This window comes from Eumetopias jubatus, unplaced genomic scaffold (genome assembly GCF_037043125.1).
Source record: "Eumetopias jubatus isolate StellerSeaLion01/CBP00866 unplaced genomic scaffold, mEumJub1_p1.0 scaffold_3, whole genome shotgun sequence".
Lineage (NCBI taxonomy): Eukaryota > Metazoa > Chordata > Mammalia > Carnivora > Otariidae > Eumetopias > Eumetopias jubatus.
In genome coordinates, this window is record NW_028274809.1 from 187,001,564 (window position 1) to 187,023,575 (window position 22,012).

At 35.4% G+C, this 22,012-nt stretch overlaps 1 protein-coding gene across 1 annotated transcript in view; it reads right to left on the bottom strand.

Moving 5' to 3' along the window:
• Window positions 1–17,562: 17,562 nt before the first annotated feature.
• Window positions 17,563–22,012, bottom strand: part of LOC114215842 (large ribosomal subunit protein uL11-like) — a 35,267-nt gene continuing 30,817 nt past the window's right edge. Inside the window, exons 3-4 of the mRNA XM_088021981.1 lie at window positions 19,142–19,281; window positions 17,563–18,070 (exon numbers count right to left, since the gene is read on the bottom strand). Coding sequence (XP_087878107.1) covers window positions 17,563–18,070; window positions 19,142–19,281 — 648 coding nt within the window. The remainder of the gene's footprint in view (window positions 18,071–19,141; window positions 19,282–22,012) is intronic.

Below are 22,012 nucleotides of genomic sequence, written 5' to 3' on the forward strand. Positions count from 1 at the left end.
CATGACCTGAGCCGAAGGCAGTCGCTTAACCAACTGAGCCACCCAGGCGCCCTGAAACATGATTTTTGATGGTATCTTTAGAAATGTTTTTCAAAAAATCTGTATGATAGAAACTAGCAATGCTTCAAGCAAATTTTAAATCTGTAATGATATGTACTTGAGATCTAAAATACATATATGGACACTGAATTTATTTTAGAGAAAAAAATTAGCAACCAACAAGTAATCCTGCAATTGGATAATCGTGCAGGCAATCGAGCAATTCCAGTTGCAGTTGGACATTTCACATTTATCTCTGAGTTGTAATTAAACAATTTTAGGTATAATTATTTGTACCTGGGCTTTTAGGCTCCTAAAATGACTCTACTTTGTGCTTCAAAAACATGTTGCTATGTTTATTATTTCTTATTTGGTCTACCACTGAGTTTTCTGAATATAAAGCAATACCATCAGAGAGAGTTCTATTAATGTTAGTTACTTCAGACTGGAAATGTAATCCCTCAGCCGACTAAAGCTGTTACCACATACACACAAAATTGCTTTAAAAGCACTGACTAAATTGAAAAATTAACTTAATCGAACAACAAGCCATTTCAGTCAACATAAATTCTTGTCAGAATTGACTTCTTGACCAATTATTTAGCTGAACTGATAGTTTGCTTTACTTAATATGCCTGCCCATTTAATGAAAATTCTCCTAGAGTCTAAATGAGTTACTGCCAAAATCATGCTTGTAGGTAAGTAAAATAAATTGTAAGTATATACCACAACATTATGCCATGTAAAATACGTAAGTGATATAATACAACAACTTTTAAATATGGTGAAATATCAACACTTGATATTTTGACCAATGTCAGTTTTCATAACAAAAGGTTTTATGGGTGTTTACTCGATTTTCTGTGCCAAATACCTTCATTGCTATTACTGCGTAAGATCATTTGATTATATTTATATGCATATGTAAGTTTCCTAGACAATATTCCATCTTTTTTACTCAAACATCCCAAGTGTCTCCCATACTTCCCAGCACATATTATGTACTTCATAAATATTTATTGATAATAACTCTATAAAACAGGGACAAATAACTCTTCAAAAATATCCTCACTTCAAAAATATCCTTCTGTTGCTGTTGTTTCACTTTTTTGTCTGTTTTTAACTAGAACTATGGCTTTTAAAAGTAGAAAGATCCACAGAAAATTAGTAGAAGGACACCAAATAATATCAGATACCAGAGATAATAGTGTTAGTAAGTTTTGGGAACTTAGGGCTCCCATTGAGGAATACACTGCGTGTTGCAGTAGGGAACCTTTAGATGGTCTGAGGCTGGGTTAGCAACCAGAGCTGGAGAGGCCACCTGAGGCAGAGAAGGGTCGGAGGGCACTTGCTGGCTTCTGCTTTGTCCTAACCTCACTCTCCAGTGCTCCTTCCCTTTGGCTGAACCTGGCTGGAAGCCAGCTGATAGGGAAGCCTAAGAAATGAATCCTACAAGGACCAGAGCACTACAACATAAGTTAGGAGCAAAGCAAAAGCTAGAAATTAATCTGAGATTTAAATAGAAAATAAAGTTACCATTTTGACTTTATGTGATGTAGATTTTTCTCCAAGATTTATTAACTTTAGACACCACTTCCCCACTGTGAAGGATGAGGTCATTAGCTAATGTGCTCCCTTGTTTCCTCATCAACCCTTCACATTTTGTTGATTCTTTTATGATTTTTTTCTCGCTTTTAGAGCTGCCTTTAATACCTTCAATTTTATATGTATGCCTTTATATCTTGATTTAATCATTTTAGATAGAACAATTTATTTGGGGCCATGAAAAACAAGGAAATAATAACAGTTGTCTTAATTCACCCTTTCTTCCGCTCTACAAAAATTAAACATCTTTTATTTTGGGACAATATTTTACCTGAGAAAAATACTTTCTATTATGTAATAACTTTAATTATGTTTTATTATATGTTCTATACTCTGTTGATGATCTAATAAACTGAAAATCCAACTCATAGCACTTATATGATTTTGATAATTTATAATTTATAATTTTGTATAGGCCAATTAATGTAGGTAAAGAAATGTAATCCCAAAGCACTTAAACACCACTATTTAGATATCTTTTTAAGCAGCAAAGTTGCTGGGATCTTTTGTTTGTTTGTTTTACTTGATTTTTGTATCTTCTGGATTGTATGTTACCGTGGCTCCCCAAAGATGTCCATGTTGTTACCCCGGAAACTGTGACTGTTACCTTCTGTGTCAACAGGGACTTTTCAAACATGATACAGTTAAGGATCTTAAGATGGAGAGGTTGTTTTGGATTACCTGGTGTGGCTCAAATTTAATCACAGGGGTTCTCCTGAGAGAAAGGAAAGATGGTGAAAGGTCCACAGCAGGCTGCTCCAGAATGTGCCTCGTGGGGATGTAGACTGTTTTAAGCAGAAGACATTCAAGGCCCAACAGACTCAGGAAGAACTTTTTGCCTCCCCCTTAACTGCGTAAAAGAATTTGGATAGAGGGCCCATACCGGGATAGAGCTAACACCAAAGATAACTTTTTATATCAGAAAGACTTATCTTCATGGTGTGGGAAACAATTGTTTAGCAGACATCTGCTCTTCTCATCTTCCTGGAATTTGCCTTCCTTTTCTTTGAGGCCCTAGACAACTACCCACCTCTCATTAACTCAGGCTGGAATGTGAGGGTCAATTACCTGATTGCCCGGGAGCCTCTTATGGTTTTGTGGGGCTCCTGTACATAGGAAATTAAATTTGTTTTTCTTCTGTTAATCTTGCTTATGTCAATTTAGGTATTATGCCAACCAAAGAATCTAGAAGGGAAGAAGGGACACGTTTTATCCCCAACAAAGTCCAAAGACAACGACAGAAGGCAATATAAGGATAGAAGCCGAGATTGCAGTGAAGTGATCAGGAGCCAAGGGATACGGCAGTCTCCAGAAGCTAGAAGAGAAAGGCATACATCAATTAGGAGAAATATTCATATGAAATATGTTTCAAAAAGAACAATAAGCTTGTATGCTTTATCAATTTTTAATTTTAGTAAATAAGATAATAAGGCAATAATGTGGGCTTCTAATGAATCCAAGCCTTGCAGATGGTTCATTTTAAGTTATGGATGATTCCAAATTCACAAGGGATTCTTAAAATCTAATTATAACCTGGTAGGGCTCCAAATCAAAAGATGAGTTAGAGTCTTCAAGAGAATGTTTGCTACCACCCGTTTCATACCAGTCTCCCCTTAACACTAACATGAAAGCAGATTATAGAAGAAGGGGGTGCCTGATGAGAAGGATAGGAGTAAGAAACTCTGCTTAACAAAAACATTTACCAGGGATATTAGTTATCTGTACATATTGTACCTCTTATATGCTGATCTCTTTGACCATTTCATTTCTTTTAAACTGTAAAAGCACATTTTCTAATGGTTTGACTTTAGCTTTATCTGTATTATTTAAACAAAACCTAACTGAAAAGTATCTGATGTCTGTCCAGATAGAATTTTGATGGGACCAGTGAAGACTGCCACTGACTGCATATGAGTAAAATCAGAGGCTGTTCAACATGACCTTGAATAGAAAGCCAAGTGATTGGATTTGGAACCAACCATTTTGTTGGTCTAAACCAAGATGGCACAGGAAAAATGCGATTTATTATGTAAATGCTCTTTTTCCTCTCATTACTTTTTTTGATAAAAGAATATATTTACATATAATAAGCATGCAGAAAAATATTTCCAAAATGACTTTCTATATAAAATCAATATATAGTACTTTTGTTTCTATAAATCTATATGGAGAATAAAGCCTTCAGTCTGCAGATTTTTCAAAATGCTAAAAAGCTATTGGCTACCACAGCTTATGAATTATTTGCCTAAGATATGACCTTACATCGTGTTAAATCAATTATTGTGAAACAATTTTCTACCACATTTTCATGAACTCTAAATCTTATAAGATAAGCACTTGACATTTAATGAAGATGTGTTATTCTGTTCCTGTAGAAGGATAAGAATAATAATATATTTTGTGTTAATGTACAGCTCAAAGACACATCTCTTCCTGACAGGGATAAGGTCACTTGTCATAAAATTGTATGTGCTGTCGAAAATTGATATGTAACCAGTGAAAAAAGTAAAACCATTTAAAACTTTAGATGTGTGATAGAGATACTGACCTTTTCTTCCACCATTTTATATATATATATATATACAAGTTACTTCCCGTTTTCTTAAATTGTGAGTATGTTTGAAAAGGCAATCTCTGTCACAATTGGTACATTTCTTTAATTACCTTGCTATAAGTGCGTTTTAATTTTCATTTCTAATACTTGAGCTATTAAGTAAACTTCCTTAAAGCAAAGAAACTTTCATCATCAAGAGATTTCTGAAAAAGAAATATACCTTCAGTAACGGGTACAAAATAAGTTTAGGGATCTTTTACTTCTTTTGAAATTATGCAAAACAAAATATCTAGAATAAAGTAAAACTTGTAAAAATGGGTAATAAAGTATAGGTAAAAAGGCAGACTGAAAAGCAGTATGTATGGAAAAATAGTACTTTTAAAAGTAAATTGCTATAATATTTATTTTTATATTTATTAACATATATCTAGACATTCCAAATAACATCTAAAGGTATGAAAATTAGAAACTAATGAGGCCTACAATTATCCGAGTTGTGATATTATTTGTTATTTATTTTCCACTGCGTTTTAATATGTGTTGTAAGTTTTCTGCAGTAAGCAACTGTCATGTTTAAAATTATAAAATAGGGGGCGCCTGAGTGACTCAGTCGTTAAGCATCTGCCTTCGGCTCAGGTCATGATCCCAGGGTCCTGGGATCGAGCCCCACATCGGGCTCCCTGCTCCGCGGGAAGCCTGCCTCTCCCTCTCCCACTCCCCCTGCTTGTGTTCCTGCTCTCGCTGTCTCTCTCTCTCTCTGTCAAATAAATAAATGAAATCTTAAAAAAATAAAATAAAATAAATAAAATAAAATTATAAAACAGTATGTCAATATAAATTTTAAGACAGCCTATTTTAAGCTTACAAACTATTGTTTTTGATTTTTAATAATTTTTCAGGACTTATCCTTTAATTGTCTTTCATTGATCTCTATCTCCTTGAGTTCTATATTGGGCAAGGTTAAGATAATTGAGATGGGAATTAGAAATTCCCAGTTGGTATCTTAAATCAGTTATATTTTGGGTGGCCTCAGATGCTTCTTAAATTTATAGAGATTGGATTAAAGCCAAAGAAATCTCTTTCCAAATTCTCAGTGCCTCTGCATTGGCTTAGTACTTATTTAGGGGCATTTTTTTTAATGAATATAAATAATTAGGATTTATTGCGAGTTTTTAAAATATAAAAATATGAAGAAGAAGACAATTTCACTACTTTGGATAAGTACTGGTAGTGATGCTTTGAACATTCTTTCTTAGTATAAATATATACTTTAAAAATGAAGTGGGATTATGAGGGCAGGGATTTTTTTTTTCTCTATTTTATTTCCAGACATATCTCCAGCACCTACAATATCATCTGATCCATACTGATGACCGCCAACATTTGATGAGTTAATGAAATGAAGTTTTGCATATTCCCAATTTCCCTCATTCTATATGATTTCCCCATATCTCTAAATATTCTTCACAACCATTATTTTTAAATGAACATCTTCTTCCCCATTTTTTAAATTCTATCTTTCAAGGAAAACCATTGTCAATATTTTTGGGTGTTTCTCTATCATCTTACCTTCAGAAGCAAACACCATACACCCCCCCACCCCGCCCCAGGTCATAAGATGTCCAGAGCAATGGAGTCAACTTATTGGTTCATATGTGTGAAAAGTCAGGTGCCACAGCCAGTTTAGGGCATGGTTTTGTCAGGATTCTTACATGTCCTCTTCATGATTCTCCTCCCATCTACACCCTTCCTCCAATGTTGGCCCCAGGCTGATCCTTTTCACAATAGCAAAAATGCACAACAGTGACCAGGGCTCACCACAGGATAGCTTCAAGAGCAAGAGAGAGCTCCTCCAGCCATCAAAGATGATGTTTACCTCCACTTTGAGAAGGGAGACTACCTATTTTCATGTAGCTTAACTATCAGAATTTAGAAAGCTGCCTTCCTAGATAGTTTACTCTTTGCTCCAGGAATTTCTTGCTCAAGAAGATAACTCTGTAAACAAGTCAATAATGCCATTGTTTGTTGACAAATTAGTCAAACTGTTCCCTTTTCAAGACAGTATTTTGTTCATTTGGGAAAACACTCTTTTTCTCAGGACCACAGGTTATTTAGCTGAGTAAACGGTGCACTTTCCAAAACATTGTTTATTATTCAGGATTATTTCAAGGTCCTCACCTCATGGCATGCACCAATCTTAAACTAATATTTTATACACTTTGCCCCAACCTACTCTATTGAAAGGTCCCATCCCTCTATTGAAAAGCCTGACTTAAGCCATCAAACCCAGAGTGTGAAACCCTATTCTGACTTTCCTATTTTGAAATGATATCAAGACTCAGTCAAGGTAGTACTTTCCTTGTTATTGTGGGAACAAACTCAGCTTTCATGACCTACAGATATTCTAGTAGCCTTTTTGAAAATTAGTACCTGGCAATTTTGATGAAACCATGGCCAAGATTCAATACAGAGATTGGTCTACCTTTCTGTCTGGACCTAAATTTATCCCTCTCTCAAGGAGCATGGGACCACTCTCAACAACTACAACATACATACATCTATGTATGTATGTATGTATGTATGTATGTATGTATCTGTCTATCTGTCTATCTATCATCTATCTATCTATCTATTTAAATTCCTAATCACATACCAGTTTTCCTCCAAACCTCCACAGTGAAATCTAAGTGAAGATTAAAAAGAAAACATCTGTGTGCTAGAACAAATCTAGCCGAACATTTCTAGAAATCATAAAAAACAAGGATGTCACACCTAAATGCATTTTACTAAAATGCTTTTGTAATTCATTAAAAAAACATTTCAGTATTTAAATCACTGTATTGGTTGATTGTGTTATACTCACTCATCAAAATATTGTTTTGAAAAACTTTTTCCAATAGTCTTTTCTTCAAACCAGGAACTCATATATTTGCCAAAAAATAAATTGCATTCTATCCTTGAAAGCATTGAATCCATTTGACATATAAAATGCATTAGGTTTGAGTAGAGGCCAGACTTAGCCAAGTGTTTGCACTCATCCTTGCTCTTTAAGCTGGTGAACGTAGGACCTAATATATAATCCATGGTTTTAGAATTGCTGTGAAATGTGTTAAAAAAACAACAAATAACTTTAATATTTATATCTCTAAATTTGATAGCATTTTTAATTCATTTTGCATCATGGAGCAGTTTCTTCTGAACGCTATTTCATAGTTTATTGCTATAACCATATAACCATTGAATTATATATCAAAAGTATAAAAAACCTTAAAAATAGCAAAACTTGTGTATCTCTTCTTTGACTTACTCTTTTCTTGAACACTTCTTAGAACAAGTCTATTTCTTCCTGTATTCATGATGGATTGATTACATTCTTTTGATCATCTCTTTGCCCTTCAACATGAGAGAGAAAATATTCAGTTGCTGAAATTCTTGGAACAACATCCAGTTTAAAAGTAGACATTTATTTAAAATCTACCATCTTCTGGGGGTAGTATTATATCTGGGAAAAGATTCAGCCCTTGCCCTCAATGAACTCTCATTAATCTTTGGAAGCAAAAGAGCCCAGTATGTTCTATTGCAAGATAAGCAATGGAGAAATATACAGGGTGCCTTTGAAATACATAAAAACATGTTTAATCCAGGAGAAAAATAAAATATTAAAATATGAGAGCAGAAACAAATCTTAGACACTCTCCTGCAGAACTCCTGTAATATTATAGTTGGGTAGAGAGCAAAGGGGATGAGAGATTTCCGGAGATGGTCAAATTAGTTCATGGCAGATAGGGAGTGGTGGCAAAAATCCAGGTTTCATTATTTCTGGCCTCTGACATTATTATTATTGTTATTGTTACTATTATTATTATTATTGCATGTCAACCCTTTGTGAACCTGTTTGGGTAAATCCTTTATAAATCTCTACCTCTGGGCTTCAGAATTGTCTTCCACAAACATTCAGTTTGTGAGGATATATATATACATATATATACATATGGGTAAGTGAAGAAAGAAATAGCCCATATGATGCTGGAAATTCTACACTTTTGACCAATTATCCCTGATTGTCTAAGAGAGCCTAAGAATGGAAGACTATCCTAGGTGAGGTGGAATTGTTTCTAGGAGAAAAGAAAAGGAGAGAACAATGTAAAAGTAAATGTTCTACTAAAACAAATTATACTATAATTTTGCAAGATGTTATCATTGGGAGAAACTGGATAAAGGATACATGGGATCTCTTGGTATGATTTCTGATAATTGTATGTGAATCTAAAGTGATCTAAAAAATGGTTTAATTTAAATAATAATAATAATAATAATAATGGGACTTCTGGTTTCCAGTTCCACATATAAAGAGTCTAGAAATTGCCATCTATCCTAACAAGTAAAAAGCTGAACAGACTGAAAAATCAACAACTCTTCTTGGGTTCATAAGAGATTGAGGACACAAGGCAAACCTCATCCCCCAAGTTTGGAGGGAAATGGGTGAATGCAAGGAGCCATGGCTTGCCTGAACTGAGAATCATGAGCTGGAGCTTCCATTGGAGCTAGCCTGGGGTAAGAAAATCTGAACTGTAATTGATGAATAGCTGGAGGCTCAGCATCAACAAGTCTGAGAGTTAAACCCTCCTGGGGTTCCCAGTGAGGGTCACCACAATATTGTGAAATTTACCCCCAGTAGCTCCAATTAGGTTGCCACTGTAAATACAAAAATCCCCCTTCTGGCAGGAGGAAAGGAAAAGGAACCATTTTGAAAAACACCAGAGCACTCTGATCATCTTAAGACCTGCCCTCAGGGGAAACTACATAACCAGAGCCTAACCTGTTGGGGTATTCAACATCATGTTAGAAGTCCTAGTTGATGCAACAAGACAAGAAAAGGAAGTAAAAAGTATACAGATTGGGACAAGGAAGAAATACAACTGTTTTTGTACTCTGATGACATCATCTATGTAGAAAATACAAAAAATTGACCATAAAACTCCTGGAACTAATAAGTGATTGAAACGAGTTTGTAGGATACAATGTTAATATACAAAAGTCACTTGCTTTCATGTATGATGGCAATGAACAAGTAGAATTTGAATTTAAAACACAATACCATTTTATTAGTACCCCCCAAAATGAATACCTATGTATGAATCTAACAAAATATGTACAAGGCTTACTTGAGAAAAAACTACAAAACTCTGATGGAAAAAATTTTAAAAAAGGAATTAAATAAATGGAAAGATGTTTTGTGTCCATGTATAGGAAGACACGATTTTATCAAGATGTCAATTCCTCTAAAGTTGATCTATTGATTCACTGCAATCCCAATCAGAACCTCTGCAAGTTATTTTATGGATATTGACAAATTGATTCTAAAGTTTATATGGAAAAGCAGAGGACCAAGAAAAATCAACACAACATTGAAAGAGAACAAGTTTGGAGGACTGATGTTACCTTACTTTAAGACTCACTATAAAATTACTGTATTCAAGGCAATGTGACATTGGTTAAAAAAATATATAGACAACTAGATCAATAGAACAGAACTGAGAGCCAAGAAATAGATCCACATATATATATAGTCGATTGATCTTTGACAGAGTAGCAAAGGCAATCTAATGGAGTAAAGATATTCTTTCCAACAAACAGTATTGGAAAAACTGGACCTATACATACAAAAAAAAAAAAAAAAAAGAAAAGAAAAAAAAATCTAGACACAGACCTTACACACTTTGCAAAAATTAACTCAAAATAGATCATAGACCTAAATGTAAAATGCAAACTATAGAACTCCTAGAAGATAACATAGGTGAAAATCTAGGTGACCTTGAGTATGGTGATTACTTTTTAGATATGACATCAAATACATGACCCTTGAAAGACATAAGTGATAAGTTGGACTTCATTAAAATTTTAAAAAATATGTGTGTTCTACGAAAGACAATGACAAAAGAATGAGAAAATAAGCCACAGACTAGGGGAAAATATTTGCCAAAGGTACCTTTGATAAAGGACTATTATCCAAAATCCATAAAGAACTCTTAAAAATCAACATTAAAAAAGTAAACATCCCAATTAAAAAATGTGCCAAAAACTATCCAAGAAGATATATTGATGGGTTGGTAAGCTTTTAAAAAGATGTTCCACATCATATGTCATTAATAAAATGGAAATTAAGACAACAATCCAAGACCACTATACACCAATTTGAATGGCGAAAACCTGGAATGCTGACAATATCAAATGTTGACTAGGGTATGGAGCAACCAACAGGGATTCTTATTCTTTGATGCTGAGAATGCAAAGTGGTATAGCCATCTGAAAGACAATTTGGTGGTTTCTTACAAAACTAAATATACTCTTACCATACAACCCAAGATATCTACCTTGATATCTACCCAAAGGAGTAAATATGTCCACACAAACACCTGCACATAGATGTTTATAGCAGCTTTATTCATAATTTCCAAACTTGGAGGCAACCAATATGCCCTTCAGTTGGTGAATGGAGAAATTGTGGTTCATCCAGACAATGGAATATTATCCAGTGCTAAAAGAAAATGAATTATCATGCCATGAAAACACATGGAAGAAATGTAAATGCATATTACTGCATATTAATGCAAATTACCTATAAATGCAATTGCCAGAGTTTAGAAGGCAGAAGAAATGAATAGACCACAGAGGATTTTTAGGGCAGTGAAAATACACTGTTTGATACTATAATAATGGGTAGGTATCATTATACATTTGTCTAAACTCATAGAATGTACAATACCAATCATGTACCCTAAGGTAAACTACGGATTTTAGGTGATTCTGATGTGTCATTGTAGGTTCATCGGCTTTAACAAACATACAATCTGGTGGGGGGTGTTGATAGCGGAGGAGTTGATGCATGTGTGGTGTAGGGAATATATGGAAAATCTCTGTACCTTCCTCTGTACGTTTTGATGTGAACCTAAAATTACTCTTAAAAAATGGTCTTTGAAAAAAAAAAAAAAAATCACCGGGGTGCCTGTGTGGCTCAGTTGTTAAACGTCTGCCTTCGGTTCAGGTCATGATCCCAGGGTCCTGGGATCGAGCCCCGCATCGGGCTCCCTGCTCAGTGGGAAGCCTGCTTCTCCCTCTCCCACTCCCCGTTTGTGTTCCCTCTCTCACTATGTCTGTTTCTGTCAAATAAATAAATAAAATCTTAAAAAAAAATCACCAATGCTAACACTATATATATATGTGTGTGTGTGTATATATATATACATATATATATATGAGAAACTATTCTTCACCTAGTATAATCATTAGAAAATAGTCTATCACAGATCATTCCTCCTAGGGAATGTAAATATGGAGATGTTGGTCTGTTTGTGCTCAAGTCCACTGCTTCTTTGCCCACCCCCATCTTCATCTAACCCTCCCCTACATTTCAGATCATCTGGGGAATTCAGTTAACAGGGGGCACTGGTGAAAAATGGAGTAAGAAAATTAAAGAATCCAGGAATTTCTTCCCTTCTCTACCTGCTTTGTGTGCCCTCGCTTAAGTCTGTGGTCAGACTAGCCATGACTCCATCTTCCATCTTCCAATGATGACGATCGCCTTTGGCCTCCAGGAGCAGCACTCACTCCTTCTTGCTCAATAGCATCTTAGGACAGTCAATAAACTTGGGGTTTCCTAACTTGCCCATGGCTGCTCTTTTGATTTTTGCTTTCCTGGCAGGACCCTGACTGATGGAACAGGGCAGAGAGGTCAAACAACAGGAAAGCAGATATGAGAGAGGCATCTTGTTTAAACAAGAACTCTTGGAAACGGCATGGAAACCACAATGTCCAGTTTTTCAAAAGGAGCCATTTCTTTTTTTCTACATGCCCACAGTGCTCTATATCGGAGCTGTTATTAACTATATCTTGCTTTGTTCATGTTGCCTTTCCCCAGGTTACTCTAAGATCTTTCACTCTGTTTTTGTTTGTTTCTTTTTCTCTCTCTCTTCTTCATATAGCAAAGTGCCTATATATTTAAGGTTCCCAATAAATATCTGTTGAATGAATTAGTGTATTTTTAACTTCCTATAACTGAAATCTTCTAATAACTTCTGTACAGAAATAAAAACTTAGTAGAGCAGGTTATTTAAGTGCTCTATGGGTCTCCTAATAGATAATCTGTATAAATTAACTAATTTTATAAATCAAACCTATATGAATCAAGATTTTTGCCTAAAGAGCTAACAGCATTTTTATATAAAAAGTGCATTTCCTGGTTCTAAATTTATGTAACTTATTTCATCAAGTTTTTAAACATCACTTTGAGACATAAGTAGAGAATATGGCTCAGCTGTAGTCAATATACTGATTTTTAAACAGCTGTTTTAATTTGTTCTTTCTACATGATTTTATCAGTTGACTACCTAGTTGCTTTTCTCTAAATCATTTGACATTGTATTCAGGTAGATGATAACTGTTTTCATATTTTACTTCCTTTTCCTGCCAATAGCCAGATAATAATGTTGAATTCTGGAAATCATTTTTATTTCTCAGTGGGGTGTTTGACACATATGAGTTTATCATCCTTCTGAATAAAATTTACCTAAACTTACTAGGGAAATCATATATGATGGAATCTTGAATTATATCCTTAGGGTAAAAGTATGGAAGAATATTACATTTCTAGAAAATAGCCACTTACAGTGTCTTACCAGACTTCCTCATATTCATTACATATGTTACCAACTGGCTAAATATTGCTAATTAGTAAAAAGGAGTCATTGAACATAATCAGTAAAGGTTTTTTTTTTTTTTAAAGATTTTATTTATTTGACAGGGATACAGCGAGAGAGGGAACACAAGCCAGGGGAGTGGGAGAGGGAGAAGCAGACTCCCCGCGGAGCAGGGAGCCCGATGCGGGGCTCGATCCCAGGCCCCTGGGATCATGACCTGAGCCGAAGGCAGACCCTTAACGACTGAGCCACCCAGGCGCCCCAGTAAAGGTTTTTGATAAGGACATTGAAATAGGAAATATTTTAGATTAGACCCTTTTACTCATTATTTATTTTGCTTTGAGTCTGTGATTGAGACAAGTACTCAAATCACATAGACTGATCGGTAAAATCATCAGACATTAAATCTCTTTTTTTTACTTTTCTGTTCAATCACATCAAAAAAATATGAAATGGACAATGGAATCGATCAGAATTTGGCTTCCATAGTCCTCCAAATTGGCTTCATTACTACTCTTAATAAACTGACTCTGACATTAATGAAAGATGTGAAAACAAGTGTCAGTATTTGTTTTTACTGGGTTGAGAAGTAATTCTCATTTATTTTAAAATGCATCCAAAGTTTCATTTGGGGAGAACTTTCATAATTGGCATCTGTTAATCATTTCAGAGTTAAATATGACAGTGAAGGCAGAGAGGGAGATTTTCAGGGGAAATTAATTCTGTTTGGATTCCTTGGCAAGGAGATGATTAAAAAGAAAAGCCTTGCTGGAACAACGACTAAAAGCAACATTCCTTATTAAAGGGCTTTGGTAGACAGTTGGAAAATTTATTGAAAAGGTTTAAGTTTAAGGGTAAAAAAAAAGAAAAAGCCAAACATTTTTAAAAAATGTGATAGGAGGAAGATTTCCGTAATTTAAAATTGTATTGAAAATATGGGCATGTTGTTTGGCACAAAAATTTAGACACAGTTTTAACTGCCTGCCTGTTGAATACTTGGCCTTTCCAAGGCAATCCATTATGTGTAATGTGTAAGCAATGGCAAATGGTAACTATCATTACCAGGTGGTTATTTGCAATGCAAATTCTAAACCCTAACTCATAGATGGTTGTCTCTGGAAGTTGCCAAACAGCTGGGTTTTGAACCTTAAACCCATAGGATGACCAACACTATAATTCCACAAGAATTTCTCTAAACATACTAATTTTTTCCCCCAGTGTCATTCATCATCATTTTCCATAGCACCTAGTAGCCCAGTTTGACATTAGAGACACAATAAAATTAAATTAGAGAGTCATGGTCCTTCTCCCTTGGAAAATAATTGCTGAAGGAAAAATTATATCACATGCAAAAGTATTGAGAATATACATTAAATGTATTTAAAAATTGAATTTTGTCTCTTTTAAGAAAGCTATTTATTAATTTGAGAGAGAGAGAGAACACGGCAGGGGGTTGGGGCAGAGGGACAGGGGACAGCGAGTCTTAAGGAGACTTTGCACTGAGCAAGGAGCCGGACACAGGGCTGGATCTATGAGCCTGAGACTACGCCCTGAGTTAAAATCAAGAGTCAAGACGCTCAACCAACTGAGCCATGCAGGCGCCCCTAAGAACTGAATTTTGGCTTTATTTGTCAAGGCAAACACTTCACAATTACTTTTTGTCCAGCATTTGGCCCAATAATTCTACTGAAATTACCCACAAACATTACCAATGACCTACTGATCAAAATATTTGTTTCCTCCATGGGCTCTCATTCTTCTTGATCAATCTATTGAACAGCCTTGATCAAGTCTAATCTATTTTCAGAAAGTCTTTCCCTTAATACTCTGTGCTTTGTCACTCCCATCTGCATTTTCCCAGGCTGTTTGATATGCCTCAATAACCGCCCATTTACCCTTGGTCTTCAAAATTCTTACCATGCTACTTCTTCCATAATGTCATGCCCATGCTCTAGGTGGATTTAATTGTTCCTTTCTTACTAGGTCAATTGCATGTTTCTAACTCAAGTTTCTTGGATACTTAAACGTCAATTCTCTCATCTATTAAATAAGAATGATAACAATGCCTTCCAGAATGCACTTTGCTTGTTTGTTTTGAAATCACATTATTTAGTACGATAATAGCATAAAGTGAACGGCAGTTGTTATTAGATTATCAAGAAATTTGCTCTCCACTGGTACTGATTAAAACAAATCATGCCCCTACTCTATTAAATAATGCATTATACTTTACTGAAATCATACATTTGAAGTCACTTTCTGCCACAAGGCTATAAACCTGTGGTGACAGGAAGTGCACCATTTTTGTTTACCCTTAGATTTTCTGCATGGAGCACAGGACTGATATGTAGTTAGGGGTAGAAGTTCAAGAGAGAATTGTTGGGTAAATATTGCAAATTGACAAATGAATAATATAATAAGTCAGTATTGCCAATAATATATGAATATATGTATACACAAAAAATTAAATTAAATTAAAAATAAATTCTTACGTTAATTATTCATTCACTCAGTCTTCTCAATTTTTCTTATTAACATTCTAGAAAAAATAAAATGGACTGATCTATTATAATACAGTAATTCAATTTTTCTATATTGTTCTCATAAACTGAGTGCCAAGAAGTACCTAGCCATCCAGTGAATCTGTAGAGTGGTTCCAAATTTCATTTTGGTAAATAAACCCATATTAATTTTTCCACAGTTTCACCTGAATTCCAATCAGCACATTATGACCAGACCATTCATTTAGATGTTCTTAAATGTAAAATGCAGTTACTACTCTAGCATTAAAGTGAATGTTACCAGAGAACAATTCATCTTTTTAGATACATTATAAAGAGAGGCATAAAATTTAAAGCATATTTGATCAGGTGAATTAAAACAAGGGTTAAAGTTGGCTTTAAAGTGGATGATGCTTGTATAGTGTTCCCCTGTCCCTCCCACCATCGCTGCTGTCCTTGTTGGTTTGTGAAGACAATAGTTCTGAGGTGGATCCTACAGGAACCTCCTTTTCAATGATTTCCTCCCTTCCCCACACCTTTGCAGCTATTAAGATTCCTATGTCCTCCAGCATGTCTCTAGTTATGTTTTTAAAAATTCATTTTTCCATCTACAGCTTAAAACTTATGGCTTGGGTACTATGAGGATTTATGGAGTTTCCTAATCCTTGTAAAATATAATAGAAAATATTTGTATTATAAAATAATGAAATTGTAATGTGTGGGTTTTCATTTTAATAGCTAATAACTGCACATATCTTACTGTGGTTTAATGATAATGGCAACTTTGAGAAAAAATGAAGATTTTATTTATTTATCTATTTATTTATTTATTTAAGAGATAGCACACTGAGGGGGGGGTAGGGGCAGAACAGTGAGGAGAGGGACAAGCGGACCCCATGCTGAGCAGGAAGCCCAAGGGGCTCGATCTCATGACCCTGAGATCACGACCTGAGCCAAAATCAAGAATGGGAGGCCTAACCGACTAGCCACCCAGGTCCCCTGGGAAAAATATTTTTTTAAAAATGTTATCAACAATTTATCAACTTAGGGTGAGATACTGAAGAAAATTATCTTACTTAAGTAAATCCCATAGAAATGTTAGTTGGCCTATTTTTATTGATTTGCATCTCCTGTCATTTAAAAATAACTCTGCCAGGGCGCCTGGGTGGCTCAGTCGGTTAAGCGTCTGCCTTCAGCTCAGGTCATGGTCCCAGGGTCCTGGGATCGAGTCCCACATGGGGCTCCCCGCTCAGCGGGAAGCCTGCTTCTCCCTCTGCCCCTCCCCCTGCTTGTGTTCCCTCTCTTGCTGTCTCTCAAATAAATAAAATCTTTAAAAACAAATAAATAAATAAAAATAAAAGTAACTCTGCCTTTCTTACAAAGTTTTCCATGCCTGAATATCCAATCTTTTGTTATATTGGTATGATTTAACTATGGTCTAAGAAGAATATTCAAACATGGACCACTGCTGGAATTTTCTTCTTTTTCTTTTATTTTCTTTCTCTTAAAAAAAAAAAAGCCCACTGCTTTTGAATTTTTCAATTTATGGTATTAAAAAAACAACAACTTTTATACATGAAAAGGCTGAAAATATCTATAACTGGTTAAGATTAACAAATATCACCTTTAAAATGTGCATACTGTGTGCTGAGCAGTCCTGACAGGAGTTCATGTCACCCCTATTCATCGTCTCAAAGAACTGGCTTTCAGCATTGAAAATGAAGTTCTTTCAGGTCATTTTATCCCAAAGAAGATTTAAAAGTCACCCTGAATCCCACTACTGAAGACACTCCCAATGTAAGCCATCCTTATTTTCTTAAAGAGAGATTTCCAGTCTCTTCTAGATGCTTTTTGAATGCCAGACAAGGGGAGCTTTGAAAACAGGAATATTTGAAAAATGTAGCAGCACTGATGGGTCTCACAAATAGGAAGAAATAAAGAACTTTATAAATTGCAATCCAAATACATGTTATAAATTAGAGATGAGCTGCCAGAACTATGCTATGTTCTTATTGCATGTTCAGTATAAACATGCTATGTTATTTATTATATGTTTTATAAAATTGATGGTATTTGTTTAGTATTTTTTATTTTTTATTTATTTTTATTTATTTATTTATTTTTTTGGTTGTCAAATGATCCTTTATTGAAACATTTTCCCTTGTAGTTAACTAGCCGGGCATTCCAGCACACCACTGTTGATGTCATCTATGATGTCATGAGGGTGGTGGCCGTCTACATTGCAGCCCACAGACTGGGCAGTCCTCAGGATCTCTTTAATGGTTCCAGAGAGTTCTCTGGCTAAAGATCGGTGGCACATCTGCTGGGCAATATTGACAATCTCATCAAAAGTGATATTTCCACTGTGCTTAACGTTTTTCTGCTTCTTTCTGTCTCTTGGTGGTTCCTTGAGGGCTCTGATAATCAGGGCAGAGGCAGAAGGTACCACTTCAATCTGGGCCTGTCTGTTCTGAATGGTCAGTTTCACCGTAATCCTTAGACCCTTCCAGTCACCGGTTGCCTTGGTGATGTCATCACCAACCCTTTTTGGAGACAGACCCAGCGGGCCGATCTTCGGGGCCAGGGCAGACGTGGCACCGACTTCGCCACCGGTGCACCTCAGGTACACGACTTTGATCTCGTTGGGGTCGAACTTGGCGGCATGGCGGAGGTGGCTGGTGTTGGATGAACCCGGATTCGGGACGACGGAAGAAAGTTGCACCTTTGCCTCCCCGAGCGGAAAGCCAAAAGTGTCTAGTATTTTTTAAAGATTTATTTATTTATTTGAGACAGAGAGAGAGAGAGAGAGCAGGGGGAGGGGCAGAGGGAGAGAGAATCTCAGGCAGATTCTGTGCTGAGCATGGAGCCTGACTCGGAGCTCTATCTCAGGACCCTGAGATCATGGCCTGAGCCGAAATCAAGTCTGACACATAACCGACTGAGCCACCCTGGCGCCCCTGTAGTATTTTTTTACAAAAACCCAATGCCTGTATTTATTTTGGATTTAAAATTATATTATATATATATATATATATATATATATATATATACACACATACACATATATATATACTGGTTTTCAGGTCATACCTAAAGTGGTGCTGTTTTTAGGTTTATTAAATAGTGTTCTTTTAAATAAAGATAATCTTAAACACCAATTCTAAATGATTGCCACAATTGCATTTCAAATGAAAAAATTAATTTATTTTTTACTCTAAACAGATAATTGTAATAATCTCTAATTTAATTTTCACCTATTTCATTTCTCTTCCACAGGTATCACACACACACACACACACACACACACACACACACACACCCTTGAAAAAACAACTAAGGCTTCAGAAGCACAGAGAGATAGAATTATATATTCATCCTGACAAAACACTCGCTTCTTATAATGCCACAGGCTTTCTTATATTAAAAAAAAGATACAAAATCTCAAGCCAGATATGCAGTCAAAATGATTTTTGAATGTTGACAGTTACACTTCTTTAAATGAATATAAATCTCAGCAAATAAATGTCAGCACTGTCTATGCATAGAGCCTGAAATTTGTATCTTGTAGTGAAGAAACTGATGTGAAATAATGATTTACATCACTGATGTGAAATTCTTTGGTGGGCAATAGGCAAATGTAAGCAGTGGAGAATAGGAGAGTTATTCACATCGGTGGTGCCAGGGAAAATTGAGAAACATTTTCTTCCTTTTTTTTTTTTGTATTCATCCTACATTAATCCATTTACCTGTGCTTGGAAGTAATGATAGGATCACTGATGCTACACCATTCTTTAATGAAACCCACTGTATACATTTTTCCAACTGTAAAGGCCACCTGCTTATTACATTTTGATTTGCTAAGGGCAAAGTCCTGATATAAGAAGTGCTATAACAGAAAAAGAAAAATAACGTGATTAATTTTATGATCATAATATATTCCTTGGTTATTTTAATTAATATGCTGTTCTTCAAGTAATGTTTTCCTGCTCTCTATGTGTCTCCTAGCTGTAGCATGTCTAATTAAATTATCTTTTTTTCCCTGTATTTAAAAGCAGTGGCAGGGGAAATTTTTTCTTTTCATTCTCAGAGAAATCCTCAATAAATTATAATATTTGCTAGGCATACTGAATTTACATGACTTTTAGTGTTGCTATTTATTCATTGTCCTAATGGGAATTTTATATAATATATAAAATTTTATATATATATATTCATACACACAGTGCACACACTGTACACTTAACTGTAGAAAGTCTTCATTATCAATCCTTATATTAAATAATGAAGTTTGATTTTACTACCTAAAAACAAATCCTATTTATATCCAGACTTGGCTGCATGAAATGAATTAATTGCTCTGAGCCATACGCACATCTCCCATTGATTTATACAGGAACCTTTAAAATATATGAAAAGATATTTCTCACACATGGTAGCATGCATTTAGACAATTATCTGTCTCTCTTTCATAGGGGACCTAATGTGAAGGGTTTGCTTGAAAACAAAGGATGATATATTCTCTCCAAAATGTGTAGACATATCCCAGAAAGCGACTCAAGAGAATAAATTGGTAGATTAAACATCCTAGTGCTCTCTAATACATATTTAACAAAGGTTCTTAGGTACAAACGTTGCCGCAAAAGACTTCCCGAGTCAAATGAGAGTTGATGGATCTTGATGAGAGTACAGAAATATTCTCACAAGCAAATGGGCATCAGGATGCTTTGCTGGTCTCTGGGTTGTGTTAAGTAGCTTTGTGGTACGGAAGGATGCCCTAAGAGTGAGCAGGAAGGAGAAGAGGTAAATATTATGTTTCTTTCTCCCCATTACCTATTTTTCAAAGATTCTCTTTCTGTTTCCTGAGAATAATCAGCAGGTTGAGCACTGGATTGCCTTACTCTATGAATGCACACTCTAAGAATGAAAGAAGGTATGGACTGTCTTGATGCAAAGCAAGGGTCAGGTCTGTACCACTGTTTTATTGTTCCAACTTTAAAAACAGGCTTCAGCTACCCGCTCCAAGAAGGGAAATAACTGAACACCAGAATTATCATTGCTCCAAGTTCTACCATCCCTTGATTCTTTGCCATTAAGATGACTTTATTCTGTTAATTGGTGAAGCAAGCAATACTAAGCCCTAAATAAGTGATTCCCAACCTAAGGTGAATTTGCCCCGACCCCTGCCCTAAAATATTTGACAATATCTGGACACATTTGGTTGTCCTAACTGGGAATGGGTACTCCTGGTATCTAGGGATAGAGACCAAGGATGTTGCCAAACATCCTGTAATGCCCAGGGCAGATTCCCCTGCAACAAAGAATCGTCTGACCCAAAATGCCAATAGTTCTATGATGTGAGTTTGGGAGACTCAGGAAAGGAAATGTAGAGGCTGTCAAAGAAGGTGACAAGAGGAGGGGGGAAGCGAGGGATGGACATAATGAGGCAGTAAGGAAGGGAGGGAAGAATAGTCACTAAACATTTGCCAAAGCTATGAAGTAGCAATATCTACCTCAGTTACTCTTCTGTGAATTCACATTAATAGTTAAACTGCAGGTGCATAGGCATCGTGCCAGGTACTATGGCCAATATACACAAAAAGTTAACATGCCTTGCTTTAGGATTATTAATCCTATTGATAAATTGATTAATTTAAGCTTTATTTAACTCAATCTTTTGCTTTCTGAATCTAACCCTATCATAGAACCCCTCATTCTGTGGACCTAACAGGCAAAAATTATGAGATGCCTCACAACGGAATCAATTGAAACACAAAGCTTAAAAATTAATCATTACCAAGAATAAAATTTGTGTTAAAGAGGAATGTGTTAGTTTGGAAAATGCATAAAACATGGCAAAATAAAACACAGTGTAGGGTGTAAAAGAAAGTGATTTAAAATAAAATCTCATACAATTGCAATATGAAATGCATATTGAATTATTAAAATGTTAATTTGTGAGCAAGACATGCCTCTTATATATAGAACTTGCTGTAAACTGATCATATTAACATGAGACTTTAGGGCTTCGGGGGTGCCCAACTTTGGGAAGCAGCTCAGTGAAGCTCTCCATGGCCATTCTTTTAAGTCCAAGTGCCTAGCTATGTCTCCTAAGAGTCATGTCAAAGCTGCTTTCTCTCTTATCATTTATTTACTAATGAAGAAAAGCAGGAAAGTACCAGAAAAGGAAGAGAAAAGCAGAAAAGCGACTTCATATTGCCAAGTGTATTCTTATACTGATGTCCCAAGTTATATATTCATTTCTATAATTTGATATAGATATCAAATTTATATTAACTGATATTAATATAAATAATATAAAGTATATCAGTTAATATAAAGTATATCAGTATTTTTACTTATTTTCCCTTAAAAAAGCAGATTGTAATATAATGAAGAATCATTTATCACTTACATTTAAGTGAGTTGAATGCCCTAGGAAAGTGCATTTCATCAAATTTGGTTGTTAGGGCAAGACTTGCAATATATTATTTTGGTACTTGATTCACCTTATGAAGAATTCAGTTCATAGTGAAGCAAAATCCTCAGAGGGAAAGGAAGATGATATAGTCTGCCCTGCCCTGTATGGTAGGTTTCACTGAACTTAAGCACAATTGCTT